The sequence below is a fragment of the Amblyomma mixtum genome, chromosome 7 (genome assembly GCF_055824585.1).
Source record: "Amblyomma mixtum isolate Tamu chromosome 7, ASM5582458v1, whole genome shotgun sequence".
Lineage (NCBI taxonomy): Eukaryota > Metazoa > Arthropoda > Arachnida > Ixodida > Ixodidae > Amblyomma > Amblyomma mixtum.
In genome coordinates, this window is record NC_143018.1 from 44,875,992 (window position 1) to 44,896,572 (window position 20,581).

Genomic DNA, 20,581 nt, shown 5'->3' on the forward strand with positions numbered 1-20,581 from the left:
TATCTAGTTGACCAGTGTAGAAAAGCACCCTTGTCCGGTTTAGCACATATTCTACAGTTTCATGTATATCTACTAAGAAATCAGCAGAAAGGCTTATAAGAAGGTTAGGGTTGGCAAACTGAAGGTGCGTATCCCCCCCTACATGAATTGCTTGCTTAAATTCAGTGTTGTTTACAAATACGAAGCAGGCAATCATAGACAATGGCCTCTCGGTGTAAAGAGGACTTGCGTGACTATTATATAAGGTTAGGTTTTGAAAAAGGGTTTTAGGTTCAGAAGCGAATATAGTGGTTGCTAACATGCCTATCGCTGCGTAATGGTAAGAAATGTTGGGCATTGCGATGAGATTTCTTATTATCTCAAACCGGTGTTTAAAGGTAGTATATCCATTTGTATCGAGCATCGATGCTTGAAAGAGGAAGTCGCTGGAGTCCGCCAAGTCTAAGATTGGTGCAAGAAAACCAACTCCTCCAATGGTTCCTTCGAACGACAAGTTTACGTCGGGGCTTGGACTTCTTAACATCTCCTCGGCGAGAGCAACGGAGTAGCGAGCTGTAAAACAAAAAAAAAACAGCATAGCTCAAGTTTAATATTTTCTTCATTTTTTAAAGGTCCTCTATTATTCCGTTTTAAGCTGTAGCATAGCACAGAACGATATTAGAATAAGCACTGAAAACAGGGCTCTTTTACACCTCTTTTTCAAACTGTCAAATTCCCAATGAAGCATATAATGTACCCTGAAATCTGTACAACTGGAGAGTTTATGGTTTATGGTTTATGGGGGTTTCACTTCGGCCCTGAAGCGACTCAGGCTATGAGGGACGCCGTAGTGAAGGGCTCCGGAAATTTCGACCACATGGGGTTCTTTATCGTGCACTGACATCGCACAGCACGCGGGCATCTAAAATTTCGCCTCCATCTAAATTCGACCGCCGCGGCCGGGATCAAACCCGCGTCTTTCCGGTCAGCAGCCGAGTGCCATAACCACTCGGCCACCCCGGTGGCCAACAGAAGAGTAGGAAGATTAGATGGAAGGGGAAAGTAAAAACTAAAAATGTCTGCAATTCTTTCCAGACTCGGAAACATGCTCAATTTTAAGCGCGCTTAAAAATTATTGCACAGAGTAGAAGTAGAAAATGACGTCACCGCTTCGGTAGCAGCTTCTGCAACGCACATTCGAAAAAAGATCGTATCGCGTTCCATATTGGTAGCTATTTTACTAGCACGCTTTGAAGAGAGAACATAGGTTCGTACAAGTTTCATCTAGCCTTTCCGACTAAGCCCACGGAGGCTGTCAAAGCTCAGCTCAGCACTCGTAATCTACGCTTATTCGCAGAAAAACAACCTGAACAGTTGGTGTTCTCTGTAACAGTCCAGAGAAAACGAGTTCTACATTGTGCTGCTCCGAAGTTATACAGATTTATTCAATAGGTCAGAGAGCAGATAGTGACCGGGACCATATAATGATACTCCTGAACACCTTTCGGGTGACGTATTCCTTTTGCTTGTGTTCTCAGGTAATTAACTTAGCAATGTTTCCGAGACCCGTGAAGTTCTTTCCATTGAAATGGCGGCAGTAACATAGCGTACTAAACTCAACATATACTTAGACCGAAACTGAAGAAACTTATGTGTGCTTGTTAATATCTTGCCCTACTTTAAGCAGCTATTATTCTTGTAACATGCTAGTAATTTTTCCCTCTTTTGGCTGTCCGTTTTCGGCTTCCTCATTGTGTTATTTTGTCTTTCTCCCTTGCCAGATTCCGGCTCAAAGTCACTATCGCCTGGCTTAGATAAAGGAGCTATAAAAGTGCACCTTCCTCGCATTCTTCAATAAGCCAGAAAGGGGGCTTAAGGTTATACCGTGGTAGCGTTAATGAGTTAACGCCCATGTATGCAGAATTGGTCATTGTCTACTATAGATTCATAGCTCGCTGGGAGTCCTAATACAAAACTTGGCGCTGTGGTGCAGCCATTAAGCGATTCGCCACTGTCCCGGCATGTGGCTATTTCAAGCACACCCACCGGTGGGGCTAGTGATGCCCGGGTTGCCTATTCCCGAGGAACCTCTCGCTACCAATCATTCATGTAAATGCCACCTGCCACCGTCGTCAGCTTCCTAACAATCTGGTGAGCTGCTCTCCGCCTGCCAAATTGTACAAGTTAAAACAACGTCGGTAGATCACGTGACGTATTTGGCAGGTGCCATATTTCACCTTCGTGCTCCAGCCACTCCGGCTGCGATGCTTTAAACTTGTTTGATGCAAATGTGACGTTGCGATCACAGTAGCAAAACACGCAGCACAAATCTCGGAAAGCAAAAACAGCTCCGCAGAGTGCGCTACTGAGGACAGCGTCTTGAAAGATGCTTTTGACAGTGTGGATTTTAGGTAACCTAACCTCGGTATGAATGAAAAACAGTGTGTCGACAGTTTATTAACTGTGACGAGACAAACAGCGGGTGCGCAGCGAGGTGTTAAAACCTAGCTAAGTATTTCGTAGCCTGTGGAAATGCGCGCCTTCAAGAGTGTCTTGCTGTATTATACACATATTTTTTTTATATTTTTCAAGGCTAAAGGGAATTGGGATAGTATATTTTAACACTGTGAAATTGAGTGCATAAATTCAGTCAACAATTTCTCAAATTCTTAATGATGGCATCAAGAGAGTACGTCATAAAGATTTCGGAACCAGTTTGCACTTCAGGTTACTTAAAAGGCAGGCGTAAAACATTGACACGAGTATACCGGTCAGTTTGACAGTTTGTGCCTGTAATTTGTTCACGTAAACATTAACTTTTCATGCCATGAACAAATATACGACTGCTCTTTGCATGAGCAGCCAGTTAGGCGGTTTGTCAGTTGTGAAAATTTTTGCAAGCATATGCGATTGAATTAACATTGGACATGCATGCTGATTTTCACACTAAGCTCACTATGTTATTTCTTAAGCGATGTTTCTATTTTTCTCAATCAAGTTGTTACTTCGTAAACTGAAATTTGAGGCGGGCAGCACTTCAAGGATGACTTCCTGCTCAGAAAACGAGAAAAAATCACCCAACGTTCATCGTCTGACGCGACAGATATCATTGATAGCTGGGTGGCGGAAATGCTTAACTAACTGGATTGATTCGCATTCCTCAGCCAGCAGCTCGACGTCCAACGTCGCTCTCGGTTCTGCGCATCTTTGTTTGGCCTTAGGCTTTTATGTGCTTTGACGTGACGTCACACCCGGTTGCTCCGCCTCTCACGCGTACACTTGTCTGTCAACCATCTCCAGTGACAGCGCACCTGTGACAGCGGTTGTGCTTGATGATTTGCAACCATTATTCTTGTGGTGCTTTTTAATGCAAAGAGTTCTTGACATGCTCTAATGTTTTTTCGACTCAAAGTGAACAACAGACAGCAAAAATACCTCCGACCGCTAGTAACGTCGAACAGCCGTCCTGTCTTGATATTTGATGCCGAACTGGTATTTCTGTGGTCGAGGATCCCCTTTTACCTGTTCTCTCTCTATCGCGGATCGCGAGTGTGAGAAAAAATTCTTTAAATTAGAAACATGGAGCGATGGCTTAGCTTGTGCAGCGCAAAGTTGTTCTTGAGCGTTCATTGTATACTTTTTTTAAGCAACTCAAAAACTGCGGAGCCATTTTGACCTAATCTTGCCGTGCCTATGTCGTTCTGAAGGCTTCTTTTATTGACAGTAAGAGCCTTAATTCACTACGTAAGGTTTGGTTGTGCATATGATAAAAAAAAGTCTAGAAAGAGCTGAACGCAGTTAGGCAACCCAGTTTCCGCTGGGCGTCCCATCGACGACGTAACCCGCTTTCACCATAAAGCCACAGTTTCCTTCCCTTTTTCTGAGACTTTTGGACGCCCTCGCGCATGCGTATTGCTAAAATTATGTTCCAAAGTATAGTTGATGTATGATACTCTCTTATGTATAAAGAAACACATTAATACTATGACAGAGATCAGCTTAACACCTACAGTTCCTAAGGTTTTCAGGATTAGACTTTAGATTTTACCCCTCATGTAAGACTCTTGCTGAGGGGCACTTGACGTGTTGAAAACAAAAATCAACAGCTTCAGTAATATACAAACCTGCATAGGAGTCTCCGGCGGTGTAAAACTCTCGCCCCTGATATTCAGGAAACAGCTGCAGAAATTGTCTCAAGAATTCTCTGATATCCTTTGTGATATCTTGAAGCGTTTTTGAGTATGCAGAGGTGTGGTTCGTGAAGCTGAATCCGGCGCCTACCGGTGCATCAAGGTAGATTACATTCATGTTCTTTTGAATCGTTAACTCCCTTCTTCGCATACTGTTTGGCGGCTCGAACGCCAAAGGGCCATTCTGGAGGAGCAGACCAAACAGCGCTGAAAGGCCCGGACCACCTTGGGTCCAAAGCATGAGGGGTGCTGAAGAGGGTTCGTTCTGGAAGATTAATTCTAGCATTAGAGTTACAAGCACTCTGTGATCATGTCGACCGATGCTATAATTTTGCATCCGATTTATGAAAACAAGCGAAGCGCACTGGACATGTGGTGTTGATAACACTGCAGAGTAGATATACTCTATATTGTAATCGCATTCGATACAGTAAAAAATTAGCAGTGAACAGAAGGAAATCTTTGAGGCTTATTTTGAGGCACTTAACCGAATTTAGGACGACACTGCTCGGGAAAACTTTGTACATGTCATGAGAAGAGAACAGTATTCAGAGTGCATGATAGTGATATTTTCTCTATTGCTCTACAAAGCGCTGTTTCTGAAAGTGCCCGCATTTCCAAACGAATAACACATGCACTTTTCGAGAGATGCGCAACTATCTTGAACTAATAATTGTAGTGTTAGTAGTTCTTGAGCGCCATAAATGGGCAACGTAAACCCAGTTTAGAACGTAATTTGGTTTGTTTTTTTGCAACCTATGCCTCATGGGCCAAGCCACAATTCCTCAAAAATTTAATCCTGTGGGTGCAGCAGACACTTCTAAACTGAATCTTTTTAGTTTTTTTCTTTTTGTGAGTGACTTGCCGATCGAGCTCTTTTCACGCACAGTGACTTCACATACCGAGTTCCTAGCACACCGCGTCACCTGTTTATTACATTGCTGAGTTCGGCGATGGCCGCCGTGGACGGTGGGCTCTCGTAAAGCTTCTTTGCTCAACGAAATAGACCACTTGCTTTTATTGCCGATTACCTCTAGAGTATTATGCGAGCTTAGTGACCTTTTAAAAGTGTGGAAGCCCGCGCGGCTGGTCTTGAGGCCGTCAACGAAGAATGAATCATAGGTCACGTGCCATATCATTGCTCCTATATTTGCATCACTAATGTGCAAAACACTTGTCTAATTATAGCGATATCCCTCTGAAAAATTTTGTGTTCCTTTCACGTCTTTCGGTGTAAAATTAAATGAAAGTGCCATGAAATTCTATTAGCTTTGGACCGTAAGCATTTCTAACGACCGGTAAATTAAAGCAGCCGTTCGCAGCAGTTCTTGAACAGCGCTTTGGGAGCATATAGAAAATTAACTGCAGAAGGTCATCATGTAATGTCATTCTATGTATCATGTCAGCTGCACTTAATATATGAACTAAGTCCAGTGGAAGTACACGCATCAAGTAAAACATTCTAGTTTTCTAGTAACCACTCCGTTTCAAGCAGGAAATAATTCTTATTGGGCTCTTTTGTAGGCGGCGAATAGATTTTAAAGAAATTTTACATTTGATGTTCCATGGTGCAAAGCAGTAGCTCAGATATAAAAAAAGCACGAACGCGAAATACAGCACGTGCAAACCCGTTGCGTCAAAAGATTCACGGGCTTTTAGCGACTCATGGCAGCCATGAGCTGGCTTCATACAATTCTTATTTATTTGCAACTGGCACTTCATATCTGAATTAAACATGACTCACATGACATTTCTGCGAAGAAGCCTTTAAGTTGCAGTGAACTGAACTGACGACGAAGATGATGATGATGGTGTTGATGAACGCATGTTACGGGCGCATATTGAGTTTTTTTTTTTTTTGATGCAAAGGGAAACGAAACAAGAAAAAATACGAAACTACTTACTTCGGCCTCTATGAAGAGAAAAAATAGGTTGCTGTTTGCTGTCTGGTTAACAGTTATGTACCCAGAGTGAGCACTGGCGTTAATTCCATGTGATTTGAAGAATGTCACATTGCTTCTACTTTTTGCTTCCGTGAAGTTACATGCTTCAATCAAGGGCGTTAGGAACAGAGGTTTCGGGTCCCTGGAACTGAGTGACATAACTTTTTTCAGTGAGCAAGCATTATGGCATAAATGCATGTATGTTTTCGAGATTGCGTACGATACACGGCGGAGAAAATGGGCAAGGCATATTTGCCGTGTTACCCATCAAAAAAGCTCAGATCTTTTCTATTTCATTCCATTACAATAGCGTGGTTACGGGCTTCCCCGGAGCACCTGATACCTCAAAAGGCGTCTTTAGTACAGGCACACTGACAACAAATTGAAGTTACTCAATGTCTTATTGGGTCTCTTATCAACTAGAAAAGGCCAGAAATGAAACACAAGTATTGCGATCACCGTCTCATTTGGCTAGTAAGCTGAAGCTCGCCGACACAGATTTTTCGGTGCGGATACCAAAGGCAAGGCTGCGCCATTATGTAATTGACAATCATGATCATGGAGTTCTGTTCGGTGTGCGCGTCACGAATTTAATTCCAGTGGCCGGATAATTTTAATTGCATTTAGAATAAATATGGCTTTTACTACCGGACAAACACTGACATCGTAAGGACGACACAAAGCAGCATTTTTAAATGCAAAAAATATTGCATGGCGTCGTCCTCTGTGCTCCTTTGAGGCTGACGTAGAAAAACTTTTTTCTTTATGCATTCTCCTTGCGTCTTTCGCAGTTCAACAATGCAACAGTGGCAAGAAGCAGCTGTTAAAACGGAGTACTTTGTTTTGATTGTTTGTGTAAAGCTTTCTTCGGTCACCGAAGAAAAAAAAAGGTTAAATGAACAGCATTGAATGCTCTGAAAAAAAAAATGTTTCAAACGCTCAACTCAGCAATCAGAAAACACGCAGCATCGCGCGATTCTTAGTACTGTGAACTCGTGGCATAGTTGATATTTATAAATTTTATGCAGTCAGGAAACTGGTAGTAGGTCGTTGCAGTGATGAGTAATACTGTTTATGTCAAAAAAATATGGAAAGATAGCTGCCCAAACTTTGGTTTAAACGATGTATAAAACGTTCCTAACGCAATGGCAGCGTCGTGTAAAACACGAAATGCAAGGTACACCGTAAAATTTTTAGTGTTCTAACTTTCAACCAAGCTAACCAAATATAAGTGTCCCTGAATATTTTTTTTTTTTACTTTCACAGACTTGTGGAACCCGATCGCACTCTGCCAAGAGTATATCTGAGGGAAACAAGCGAAATTCACCCAACTAAAACAAAAAGCTAGCAGAAAAAAACGGTGAATTTCCTACCCTTCCCAAAACATGTGCCGTGAAATCAATGAAGAGTTTCACCAGTCAAATTCATTTAGCTTTGCAGAGGGAGTTTTGATTCCCATTAAGCATTCTAGTTAAGCGAATTTGCGTAATTCATTTTATCGTCACTTAGAAAAAATTGCGCAAGTTGAACACTATCATGAACTAGCAGTGAAAGCAGTGAAAGCAGTGAACGCTAGCAGTGAAAGGTTTAGCTTTCAAAGAACCATTTACTTGGAGAAATTTTCCTCTTTAGAGGGCGAAAGTGGTGTAACTTTTTAAATTTATATTTATAAATACGACGATGAAAATGCATTGCCCTAGCTATGTTTTCACTACTGATAAAAGAAACTTTAAAAAGGGGTTATGAACCATGCGCTGTGCGATATTCGATAGTGTCTACTACTATGAATTTTCAGACCGCTATTATTAAGAAGAAACATGCCTGTGACTCAGCTTGTAACACTTTGTACGAATTCCTCTGGCGGCATGCCGTTGCTTTTCTTAACGTCTCTGTTAAATTATCAAGTATAAAAAAATTAGACTACTTTTCCACGCTAATCAACACTCCTATAAAAAAGGAAACTAGCACTCTCGTACGCTTTCCTTAGTTAAAGTCGCCGTTGGCTGCTTTCCATTAAACATTCTCAAGTAACAGAGACTTCGCGGGCTTACCCTGAAGATAGCTGCAGGCTACCCACGAGAACAACGCACGCCCAAAGGCTTGATGCCCTCATAGTCACCGCGGCCTGTCGAGCTTCTGTGCCTTCCTGCTTTCAGGGGTACCTTACTAATACAATAATTTTTCTTCTTTTAATATTTATGTTTGCTGAGATGAACCAATAAAGGGTTGTGAGCAACTGTTCTCGTAAATCATTAACATATACAAAACTAGGTAGAACAAAGCTAACGCTCACATTTGGAGCGTTCTCAGATAGCCATTTGGCATTTTTTTGCGATTTCTTCAGCGTAGATGTCTTTCCGAGTTCTGACGCATGCCCTGACCCCCAGCTAAAGCTCACAACGCAGCTGTTTGAGCGCTCCTGCATTCGGCAGCTTTATCACTGGCTGATCAGGTTCACTCACCTCCACACACCCGACAGTGGTTTTCGGTCACGTGACACCAACGTCATAAAAGTCAATGGCTTCAGGACGAAGTTATCCGGCCAAGGTACCCACTAAGGGCTAAACACTGCAAAAATAAACACTAGAAAAAATAGCGTCGGAATGCGCAGCGTCCTTCCTTTTGCCTCGTCTCCTTAGTGTTCGCATACGTGGGGAGGATGGGCGATTTATCTCCGCTATCACGCGCGTAATCATCTTAATGCGTCTCGTTTCGCTTCTGCTGGTGACCTTATTTGTTTTTTTTTATTTTTGGTTTGTCTGTTTGTTTCTACTTACTGCAGCTTCATCTATAGCTATACCACCAGTGTAAGGGGCAGAATATGGACATAAACAAAACACAATAAAATAAAAAGAAGAAAAAACAACAAAATTATGTGTTTGATGCTGATCAGAAATTTCATTATTACCTGTTTACGAGTTGAAGTTATGCTTTCAGGAATTATCACTTAGGCGAAATTCTAGAGGCCCGTGTACTGTGCGATGTCAGTGCACGTTAAAGAACCCCAGGTGGTCGAAATTTCCGGAACCCTGCACTACGGCGTCCCTCATAGCCTGAGTTGTTTCGGGATGTTAAACCCCCGTAAACCAAACCATAAATCAGAGTAATTAGGTTAGGTATGTAAGAAATTTTTTTTGCAGTGAAGCCTTTTGCAGAGAGTAGGAACAGCAAAGTGGAGTAACCATAATGCGGGTACACTCACTCAGGAGTACCTGCCTAAATAAACAGTTGGGCCGGCTGAGGCTGTCAGCAGACACGGCCGGCAAAGGTAAAAATTACCGAGGGCACTCAAGAAACTTATGTGCAAGTAATGCAACAGCATTGAAGTTCCATTCCAATTTCATTCTAATTCGATTCAATTTCGATCAAATTATATTCTTTTATATCTTATTCTATTTTAATCCTTTGCAGTGGGTGCCGTAGTAGTGCTAGTACGTAAAGTCGGGACTGTTCCTCAAAATCCCGTACAGGTGGCAATCCTAGGCCGGGCTAACCTTGAAGCCGGACATCGGTTGTCTGTCTTCGGCGAAAAACGTCATCCACAAGCAAGCATGTTTTTCACTGCCTTCTTGCGATGGTGCTCACGCCGTGACATCTTGAAGGCGTCACGTCAGGCACCATTTCACTCAAAGTACAAGCTTCAACTGATTTTCCTAACACGTCTTGAGAACAACAAATGCTTTCTCCTTTATATGCTTTCCCTTGACAATGGCACCCGTCCCTGTCTAGCGTCTGGAATTGTAGCTAGACTGACAGATTCTGAGACCAAATCCTGATACTAGGTGGCGCGGCATGCGCACATAACTCTGCTATTATATAGTTTGCACTGCGATCAGACTGAAACTTTACCCACACACCGCTTCTTTGATGCGCATCCAGAGCATGCTGATAGGGAGCTTGGCGAGAGCTTCTAAAGGTTAGCAAGTATGCAGAGTCCCATCGACTTTATTATTATAATGTCAGAAATGACGTTGCACGGCTTGTTGTTCACAGAAGTGCAATTAAACATTATTTAGTCTATCTGCTAAATGTCAGAGACAACGCACGAAATTCTCACGAAATAAGCATCAGCCTGACTATGCCCACTGCAGGGCAAAGGCATCTCCCATGTCTCTCCAATTAACCTTGTCCTTCGCCAGCCGCGGCCACCGTATCTCCGCAAACTTCTTAATGTCATCCGCCCACCTAACTTTCTGCCGCCCCCTGCTACGCTTGCCTTCTCTTCGAATCCACTGCGGTACCCTTAAGGACCAGAGGTTATCTTGCCTTCGCATCACATGTCATGTCCATGCCCATTTCTTCCTCTCAATTTCCACTAGGATATCATTAACCTGCGTTTGTTCCTTTACTCACTCCACCCGCTTCCGGTCTCTTAATTTTATACATATCATTTTTATTCCCATAGCTCGCTGCGTTGTCCTTAACTTAAGCTTAACCCTTTTCGTTAGCCTCCACGTTTCTGACCCATAGGTGAGTACCGGTAAGATACAGCTGTTGTATGCTTTTCTCTTGAGGAATATCGGTAAACTGCCATTCATGATCTGAGAGAAGTTGCCATATGCGCTCCACCCCATTCTTATTCTTCTAGTTATTTCCCTCTCATGATCCGGATCAGCGGCTACTACTTGCCCGAAGGAGACGTATTCCCTTACCACTTCCAGCACCTCGCTACCAAGTGTGAACTGCTGTTCATTTGCGAGACTGTCAAGAAATCAGTGCTGCTAATATATAGCATGCATGTGTCCAAAAGGTAAAGCAGCCGTGCACTAACTTCGATTAGATAGCTTGTTCTTCTGCGTAAACGCATGTCCTTTGTTCAAAAGAAGTAAACAAACATCCACAAAAAAGGCAGAATGCAGTCAAGGAGCAAAATGTTTTTATTGGTCTTGAACGAAGGAATGAAGCCCTGAAGTGCTTCGCTGCGGGAACTGCTTGTCCCCTTCTTCCCTACAATGTCAGCACTTCTGGCTACCTTCCTACTTTTCAACTCTTACGCCTGTGTTGCAAACCTACGTCTTATGTAAGGCGAGGTTTATGGCCGCTGGTCGTTGTCGGATATAGGAGCGATGGCCGACTTGTTCGGCCAGGCCCAGCTTGTAGTGTGACGTGCCAGCGACGTTCATATTTGTCTACCTCTATCCTGTCGGCCTAACTTCGTGGCATCAGTTTAAATAACAGAAGCGAAGAAGGGATCGCCGGCCATGTGTCTCTGCTTTCCTGTATTCAGTGTTGCGGTTGCAGCATACAATGGTCAACGTAACTGGTACCGTGTTGACCGGGGTAGTTGAGAGTCAAAAGGAAACCATTGTTTGTCTTTACCTCCAGGCACTAAAAAGAACGCCGGCAGGTTTTTTTCTAGGCGCTACTTCTCAATGGCGCTCAGCCTGCTGCTTTTTTGTGTGTATATCTATGTGAGACACAAAATAAAGCGCGTTTTAAAGCATGCCCAAATATTCAGTGACTTCCTATTGTTTCGAAGCAGTGTACCGTTACAAAAATTTTTTTTAGACAGCTCATAGACTGTCTATATACTTTAGTCTATGAATTGAATGGACTTTCTATAGACAAATCCTATAGACTAGTCTTTAGACAGTCTTTACATTCATGGCCATACAATTTTAGTACACTTGTCTATAGCCAGTCTATAGACAAATGCCTGCTGAAAGGCCAATAGACACAGGTCTATACACCGTCTATAGATGATTTATAGACTTCTGGCCATACATTTCCTATAGATTTGTCTATAGACAGTTCGTAGACAATTGTCTACTGAAAGTCTAATAAACACAGGTCTATAGACTATCTGTAGACACGTTATAAACTTATGGCCATAAACATCCTGTAGATATCTCTCTATAGGCAGTCTAATGACAAAAGTCTACTGAAGTGTAATCTATAGACTTATGGCCGTACACTTCCTGTAGATTTCTGTCTACAGGCAGTCCATAGACAAAAGTCTAGGCAAAAGGTTCATAGACAACAGGTCCCTAGACTGTCTATGAGCATCCTATAGGTGTATGGCCTAGCAATGCTATATGCCTTTGTCTGTGGACAGTCTATAGACCTCTCTCTACTAAACCTACAGTAGCCCATCGTCTATAGACTGTCTATAGGCACAGTTTTCAACCATTGAAAAAGGTCACCACATGGTCTTCATAAATGACGATGATGTATATACTTACAAGTTTAGTTTATTTCCTAGCTTTCCAGGCTGGGAATATGCAATACATTCATCACAAGAATGCGGTATATTATACAAATAAATGTTGAAAGTAACGACCCGACTGGTTTCCTCAGAACCATTCTTGCGACCCGTTCTCTGCAGTCAATCATCCGAGAATGTTGACCTGTACAGCGCGAAGGAAAAAATAATGTAAGAGAAACTGAAAAAAAAATGCCCACTCTATCTCTGCACACGTGTGTCCCTCAGAGCCTGAGTCGCTTTGGGACGTTAAACCCCTAGAAACCAAACTAAATTGTTCTAGAAAGGTGATCTTTATCCCTCGATTTGTTTTTATGGGGTTCAAAGACCCAAGGTGACTCAGGCTATGAGAGACGCTGCAGTGACGGACTGGGGATAATTCGACCACCTGCGTTCTTTTACCCTGCACTGACATCGCATAGTATAGAGGCTTCTAGCATTCCGCCTCCATTAAAATGCGACCGCCGAGGTCGGGATCGACCTGCATCCCTCAGGTCACTAGACGAACGCAATAACCACTGAGCCATCGCGCCGCGGTTTCGTCATTTCATTAAATACGCACGACAAATTCTAAGTGGTCATGACTTATGTCAGATTATATAGATGCTACAACCTGCTTGAAAGTACTGGATGCCCATTGGTACCTCGCCGGAGGCGAGAGGCAGCTAGCATGGACAGACATCTGCTTTGTCACACGTGTCTGTGCAGTCATACGGCCATGTACACTCTTCATCAGAAGCTTTCAGGCCCGATTGCTCGCTTCTCAGCTATATATCGGAGCACCTCTGGCATCTCTCAATTGCTAATGGGATCGGAAGTGTATAAAGCCTATGCCCCCTATTTAATGTCGTTTTTGCCTGTGATGGTGCTTTAGATCATCCACAACTCGTCTCGCAAGTAAAAAGTGTTGCTTGAGGATTTTTGATCAGGGAAACATCTTAGAAGAAGGCAATAAAATGAGCCGGCTGCAAAGCTTCATACCAGGGTCTTTCTAAAGGTCCCAGATTCAGCCGTTCTATCAAAAGGTTAGCTTCTCTTGAAAATTTTTTCAGTTATTTAATGTCAGCTTTTCACGTTTGAAGCAATAACAAAGCTCTCTATGGCAGAAGTGAAATGATGTCGCTTAGTGGGATTATTCGTCGTGATTTATGCTTTGCAAAAAAGCAAATTTTTGTTCGCTTGAATACATGATCTGGTTCATGAGATGGCATGGGTTCAAATACCACTGACACCGATACCTTTTAACGTAGATAGCCGGACGGACGGACGGGCAAAAATTTGAACCCATGTCATTCAGGTACGAAACTAATGCGTCTAATCACTGAGCTATCACCGCATGGTTGTAATAATTCTATTTACGGTTAGGTGAAGCCGTGATCGCATTCCTGTGGATCGTCTTCTCGAGTGCACGTACGGGATTTGGTTTTGAAATAGGCGTCAGGTCCGACACCTAAAAGTCAGGAGATGCTGTTTGTTCAAACATTTCCGTGATCGCATTTCTGTGGGTTAACTTCTCGAGTGCGCCTACGGAATTTCGTTTTGAAATACACGTGAGGTCCGACGCTTGAAAGTCAGGAGATGGTTTTCGTTCAAAAAATTCCGACCTATTATTCGCTGTATTTGAAAAAAAATGCGGCTGCTGAAAGGAGTCAGATTGCAACACTGACTCAAAACATAGCCATGGAATGCGTCCTTGTATTATAAGCCCCGTTTTAAAATGCGTTGGGATCTTGACGCCAGCATTTCCATTGTGGCAGTGAAAAAAGAAGGTCCCCACACTTTTCCCTCTGCCGCCGCGGTGGCTCAGTGGCTATGGTGCTCGGCTGCTGGCCCGAAAGACGCGGGTTCGATCCCGGCCGCGTCGGCTGAATTTCTTTGGAGTCGAAATTCGAGGCCCGTGTACTGTGCGATGTCAGTGCACGTTAAAGAACCCCAGGTGGTCGAAATTTCCGGAGCCCTCCACTACGGCGTCTCTCATAGCCTTAGTCTCTTTGGGACGTTAAACCCATAAACCAAACCAACCAACACTTTTCCCTCTGAATGCATGAACGAATCCGTTCATATCTTCCGGTGCCCCCCCCCCTTGGATTGGTAGTTCCAAGGAGCAACCTCACAGATAACGTCTAATCTCATGTCTGTGGTGAGGAAGTCACTACATTGCGGATGTCGTCGTCCACGAGCGAATACGATTTCCTCTTTCGTTCTTGCGTTGGCGTCGGTGGCGGTGCCTTCTCGGCAGCTTCGTGTAAAGGGCAACTCTTCTGAGAATACAAGTGTCCACACTTCTCGCAGCGAGAACTGTAGAAAACACGTGTCCACACGTTCCGCGCAGCTAACATCGCTGCGCGGCACATTGCGTCCCTTGGATAGTACTGGCGCTACACGAGGAGAGTAGATGATCGCTGGTCGGCGGCGGTGTACCTCGTGTAAAAAAAAGATCACAGCCCCCAGCTGTGGGCTAATCGGTCCAATATTGGAAATGCATTGGTAAAAGCCAGTCTTGCAAAGGCCGTTCCTGCAAAGGACCAGAGTGAAACCGTTCATTTTCAATATTCCCTTACAAAATATGTTTTCGACAGTGTATAGGGTGTCTATAGACATCTGTCTAAAAATTCTATAGACTATCTATAGACAAATCCTAGAGAACAGTCTATAGGCAATACAAATGCTAGACAGTTTATAGACAATCTATAGATTTATGGCCATGCACTCTTCAGTAGACTTTTTTCTATAGACAGTCTATAGTCTATGAATAGACAAAAAGCAATATCTAGAGGAAGTCAATAGAGTCAATAAGAAGTCTATAGACTGTCTATAGACCATGTTTATAAGGGTTGGGCCGATTATCTGGGCTGCTTGGGGCGTTCGCAGTGCACCGCTTAATTCTGGGAAGCCTAAAATAGCACCCTAGGCTGTCCGGCCAGGTGACGTTCTGCACTTTGATTCATAACACAACTCGAGTCACGAGTGCTCTCGCTCAGCCAAAGCTACAGAGAACACGCGGCGGCCCAAAAGTCATAAGTATTTCTAAGGAAATAAGTATTTGTAAGGTATGCGTGGCAGCAGTCAAACAGGAGTTCTATACATGGACCACACTGTGGGGTAAACAATTAAGGAAAGCGGGAAAGGAGCCGCAATTTAAACTCACGACTAATATGCTAAATGTAGACGGATTTGGTGATGTGCGCGACAAGCGTACACGCTTTAAACTTTTTGCATAACAGCTGATTTGAGCAATACTCGCTTTATACGTTGGGTCCTTTTGATAATTTGTGTTCCTCATCAATGGGAGCTTGATAGGGTAACTATTTTATAGGTAATTGATTAGATTAGAAAGCAGAAGAAAAACCAGCCACATGCCGCCGGTGGGATCCGAACCCACGATCTCCGAATTTCACTTCCGGTGCTCTACCAACTCAGCTATAGTGGCGGCTGTCCAATCTTCTGGTACCCATTGATGATTGCCACAAAATATTTTTTAAAAACCCTGTATGCCTCTCGGTTTCGGTGACTGTTGATTTCCGTCATGTACATATGTCATAACGAGCTCCTCTTGTCCACTCCCTTGTTTTTTTTCCTTCTAGGAAGGCAGACAGAAGCCATGCGGATGGCAGACTAATCCCTTCCATTAACGTGGTTCAGGCAGACGCAGGTTGTGTTCCCTCAGCACATGTGCGTCACAAAGTGTGTGTTCCTTTCTACGAAGCGAGGGCGGTGGGGGAGCTCTAATAAGCCAAACCGTTACTTCGTTAAGGTCATGCGCGCGACTCAATAGTGACATAATTCGCTGCGACACGGCGTCCAAATTAACCGCGCGTCGCTTCTTCAGCATGTGTTAGGAGCATGGCGATAGCGGTCCTGGCGACGGATTCCAAGAAGGCTGACAGCTTTGCGCTTAGTCCAGGACACTTGATTAGGAAAATGTCAATCACTGCTTGATAAAGTTTTTGGTTCACAGCAGTGTGTTCAAAGTTTTTCTTCGTATTGCGATAGATCTTAGAAAGAATGCAAGGAACAGTCGAGAAATTTTTGCCGCTCGGAAAACAGCGCTTGTATGTTAAAGGGTAAAGCATACGTACATTAACCTCCATAAGGGTCTGCATTGACGTACAACTCACTATTTTTATGTTGCTGAAATAACTTCAAGAGGGGACACGAAAGAACAACACACAACAAAAACTGCCAATGGCTTAGCTCTGCTATGACAGGATATACGTAGCGTGAGGTGAGGGCGAGGTGTCCACATCTCGGTGTACACCTGAACCAGTGGGAATGCGCATAACTGCCCTATTGTAACAGTGGACACCTCAATCGGGCTTTAATTAGGCTAAGTGGCGGTAGTGACAGGTGTGCGCTGCATGCGTCGGCATTGAAAACATTGCGCCAGAAACGCGGCGCTGAAGCCATAGGCCGTCGGCGTTCGTTGTGTTCATTGGCGTTGGCGTTGACAACGTTTTACACTCCGATCATTTTAAAGAAATGAAGTGCCCATAAGGACTCCCTGGGTCACTGGACGCCTAAATAGTGCTTATAGGTACGTGGGGTGCTGGCATTTACAAGGTTGTGGCAAAAACATGGCGCTGAAGCCCGTCTACCGAGCTGGAGTACCCGGGATCGAACCCGACCGCGGCGGCCGCGTTTCGACGGAGGCGAAACACTTAAGAGAAGTTTATTGGACCTTCGATCTAAAAAGGGACATCCGTCCCTCTACAAAAACAAAGATACATTACGGCGACCGATGTCGCTCGGTGCACACACACTCACAGGGAACGCAAGTGTTCAAAAACACAAAGGCGTCCCTTATAACCTTAAACACGGCGTCCCTTATAACCAAATGTGAAACGCAAGATGCGCCCGTGTGCTGTGCAATCTCAGTGCACGTTAAGGATCCCCAGGTGGTCGAAATTATTCCGCAGACCTCCACTACGGCACCTCTTTCTCTCTTTCTTCTTTCACTCCTACCTTCCTCCCTTCCTTTACGGCACGATTCAGGTGTCGGTCGAGATATGTGACAGAGATACTGCGCCATTTTCTTTCCTCAAAAACTAATTTAACCAATTTAATTTAAGCCATAGGCCATTGGCGTTCATTGTGTTCATTGGCGTTGGCGCTGTCAAAGTTTTACACTCCGATCATTTTAAGGAGAGTAAGGGGAGCGCGCGCGCCGAGGCGCGCCGGCTGTGCGTAGGACTTCACTTGCTGCTCATGCATGAGTACGGCTCACCAGGACCCACGCGGAACTGCGCAACCTCGGCCAGTGTAGCTGACGCTGCAAAACAGCATGCGACAAAACAGCGCACAAAAAAAAACAGCCCAGCCATAAAACAGCAGAGGGAAAAAATAGCATGGTGACAAAACAGCACGCTGGAGAAAACAACACAAGGGAAAACACTCCAAACACCCCAGAGACGTGGGAGTCTCTCCTGCGTACTTCCGAGCCGGTAGACCAACGCCAGCTTATCCAGCGCGCGGTGGGGGCCACGACATCCCAAGGGATCCCCGCCGACCTCCTCTAAGCCAGCGCAAGGGGTCCTTGGACTGGTCCCTTGTTTTTGGGAGTAATAAAAGAGATCACCACCACCACCAGGGGAAAAAGACAGCGCACGGAACAAAACACCCTAATTCAATCACATCTTCGTTATTGTTTACTTGTTTGGGGATCTACAACGAAAACTAACCTCACGAGGCTGATAACATTACAAGAAAAAGCAATACGATATGTCGAAAACCTTGTATACAATGATCATACAGGTTTGTACTTCTCTAAGCATTCTATTCTAAATGTTAACGAATTATTTGAGTTGAAACTGCTTTCTTATGTGTTTAACGATTTCAAACATTATTGCACTAAATATGTTCAATTAAACTCTAGTAGTGACGCGCCTTATAAATTAAGACACGTCACTTACAGAGTACCATTCGTAAGGACTAACTATGGAACCGAAATGCTTTCATATTTAATTCCCAGTCTTCTAAATAAACATACACAGGCCATAGAAATTATTCAGAAATCCGTTTCCCAAAAGTCTTTCAATAGAAATGCTAAAACTTACCTCCTTTCTCGTTCGAATGATTAAAGGGTTGTTCATGCAGAAATTCTTGATGTCCCTGTTTTTCCGTCAAATCTGTGAATAATTGTGTTTTTCTTATTGCGATGTGCCTTGTAAATATTTACTTTATAATTATGTCACTGCAAAAATATGCACCTGCCTCCTAGTTTTACCTTGTATAATTATGTGTTTTTTTTTTCGTAATGAGAACGTGTGAAGTTCTTGCTTCTTTTGCCGCTTGTCCTGAGCATTGTGTCGGGTGCTTGGGCCCCGTCAGGCAGAGTGCATCTGCCTTTTGCCCTTGTATCCGTGACCTTGTTGTCTGAAATAAAGATCTATCTATCTATCTATGAAATCTTCCCGGGCATCCGCTCTGTAGTCAAACGTTCCGTGTAGTTTATCTTGTCTTATTTGCTAGCTCATGTTCGGTTTCCTTGGCTGCTTTTGATGCACTACGTGCCACCGCACGAAGCAACTTCCTTTTTCAACTGCTAGGCAGCATGCATGGCGCCTCTCGCTTGATTTCGCTCTTTGAGGTGTCATAGCCTTCGCCCGGCATTCAGCTACCATAGCTAACATTTTCGGTGATGACAACTTCCAAAGCATAGCGAGAGAGGCTACCAGTTACAACAGCTAGAGCGAGAGGCCACTGCCATGGCCGAGTGCTTCAAGGCATCGGGAAGCTTTGCATGTGTCTTATTTAAATTCAGATTGATGTATTATCATTTTTTTTCTGCTTCGTACCGTTCTGCCGCAAAAGTTCTCAAGTTCGGAAGCATCAAAATGGCGCCTGACCGCTGGAGCAAAGAAAATAAGACAGTCGTCCCACCGGTATAATTATTACCAGCTTTTCGTGCAGCCTTTACAGAAGTAAAACGTAATGTATTAGCAGTTCGTTGTTCTTGTCATTTCTTTTAGCTGCACACTCCGTGTCTTCAAGCCCGTTAGGGCAACAAACATTCAGTGAAACTAAATTCCCTGCATTCAGTCTTCAAATCTAGTTCAAAAGACACCCGCCTCTGTTAGGTTAGGTGTGTGTTTTTTAGGTGTTTCTTGCGGATCCTGAGCAAAATGGTAAAATTTTTCCAAAATTAGGTTTCAATAAAATGGGCTTACAAGCTGCGTAAATTTAACAAGCCGTGTTTCCATGTAAAAAGTAGGGCAGGGGTAAGCAAACTTTCATATGCCCATGGCGCTTTGGTCCAGGCTTATTAGACTGTTGTTGTGATTAGTACACAAGTGTTTCCTGTCTGCTGAAGAAGTATGAAGCGTGCAGATGAAAGGAACAAAGTTTTGAATGGGATTTGTACTCTTATAAAGGACTTAAACTCAAAAGTGTTCCACGGTAGGGCTTCTTTTTCCCCTTTCATTAGTAGTGTCGGTGCTTCCCACTGACTTTTCGATCTCAGATTCTGGCTTATTTCATGCGCTGACACGAGCACTCCAGTATCCGTGTCAAAATTATACGGCATCGGCGCTTAGTTTCTGGATTGTTTTATTGTTTCTGTTGATCTCTGCTCTGTTCAAAGCAGCTCCTCGAGCATTGGTGTCAGCGCAAAAGGAGAAGGGAATTGAACGATTAATTTTTTTCTCGCACCGCCACGGACTGAAATGGCCTTCCCGCTGACATTGCAATAATAACCTGTCCCGCAAACTTCGCGCGCAGAGCCTACCGCTATTTGTCATCATCATAACGCATGGTTACTTTCGGTCCCACCAAACGTTTTGCCCACCCTTTACGTAATGCCCTTGAAAAGGGTCTTTAAGGAAATTGATTGATTGATTGATTGATTGATTGATTGATTGATTGATTGATTGATTGATTGATTGATTGATTGATTGATTGATTGATTGATTGATTGATTGATTGATTGATTGATTGATTGATTGATTGATTGATTGATTGATTGATTGATTGATTGATTGATTGATTGATTGATTGATTGATTGATCGATCGATCGATCGATCCACGTTCACTTGGCAGAAGATAGGGATCATCAAGATTCAAGCTCTTCTGGCTGTATTGGCTGTCGCTATCTCTGATATTTTTACTATGACGAAAACTGCTGAAAACTCGAGAAGATACTTTCGTTCCCCGCACTGCCTCAAGCCAAGCCCACGTCGCGGCACTCTCCCTCGAGCCATATGTTTGCAATTCTAAAAAGTGATTCGGACACTGACACTTCCATCTGTGTATATTATTCTCATTCATGCAT

The 20,581-nt window shown here is 43.6% G+C and overlaps 1 protein-coding gene across 1 annotated transcript in view; it reads right to left on the reverse strand.

The window, feature by feature from the left end:
• The window catches only part of LOC149335869 (putative serine carboxypeptidase CPVL), an 8,488-nt gene extending 263 nt beyond the window's left edge, over positions 1-8,225 (reverse strand). Inside the window, exons 1-4 of the mRNA XM_089554033.1 lie at positions 8,164-8,225; positions 6,074-6,260; positions 4,104-4,434; positions 1-552 (exon numbers count right to left, since the gene is read on the reverse strand). The exon at positions 1-552 is cut by the window's left edge and continues 263 nt beyond it. Coding sequence (XP_089410159.1) covers positions 1-552; positions 4,104-4,434; positions 6,074-6,260; positions 8,164-8,225 — 1,132 coding nt within the window. The remainder of the gene's footprint in view (positions 553-4,103; positions 4,435-6,073; positions 6,261-8,163) is intronic.
• Positions 8,226-20,581: the final 12,356 nt, after the last annotated feature.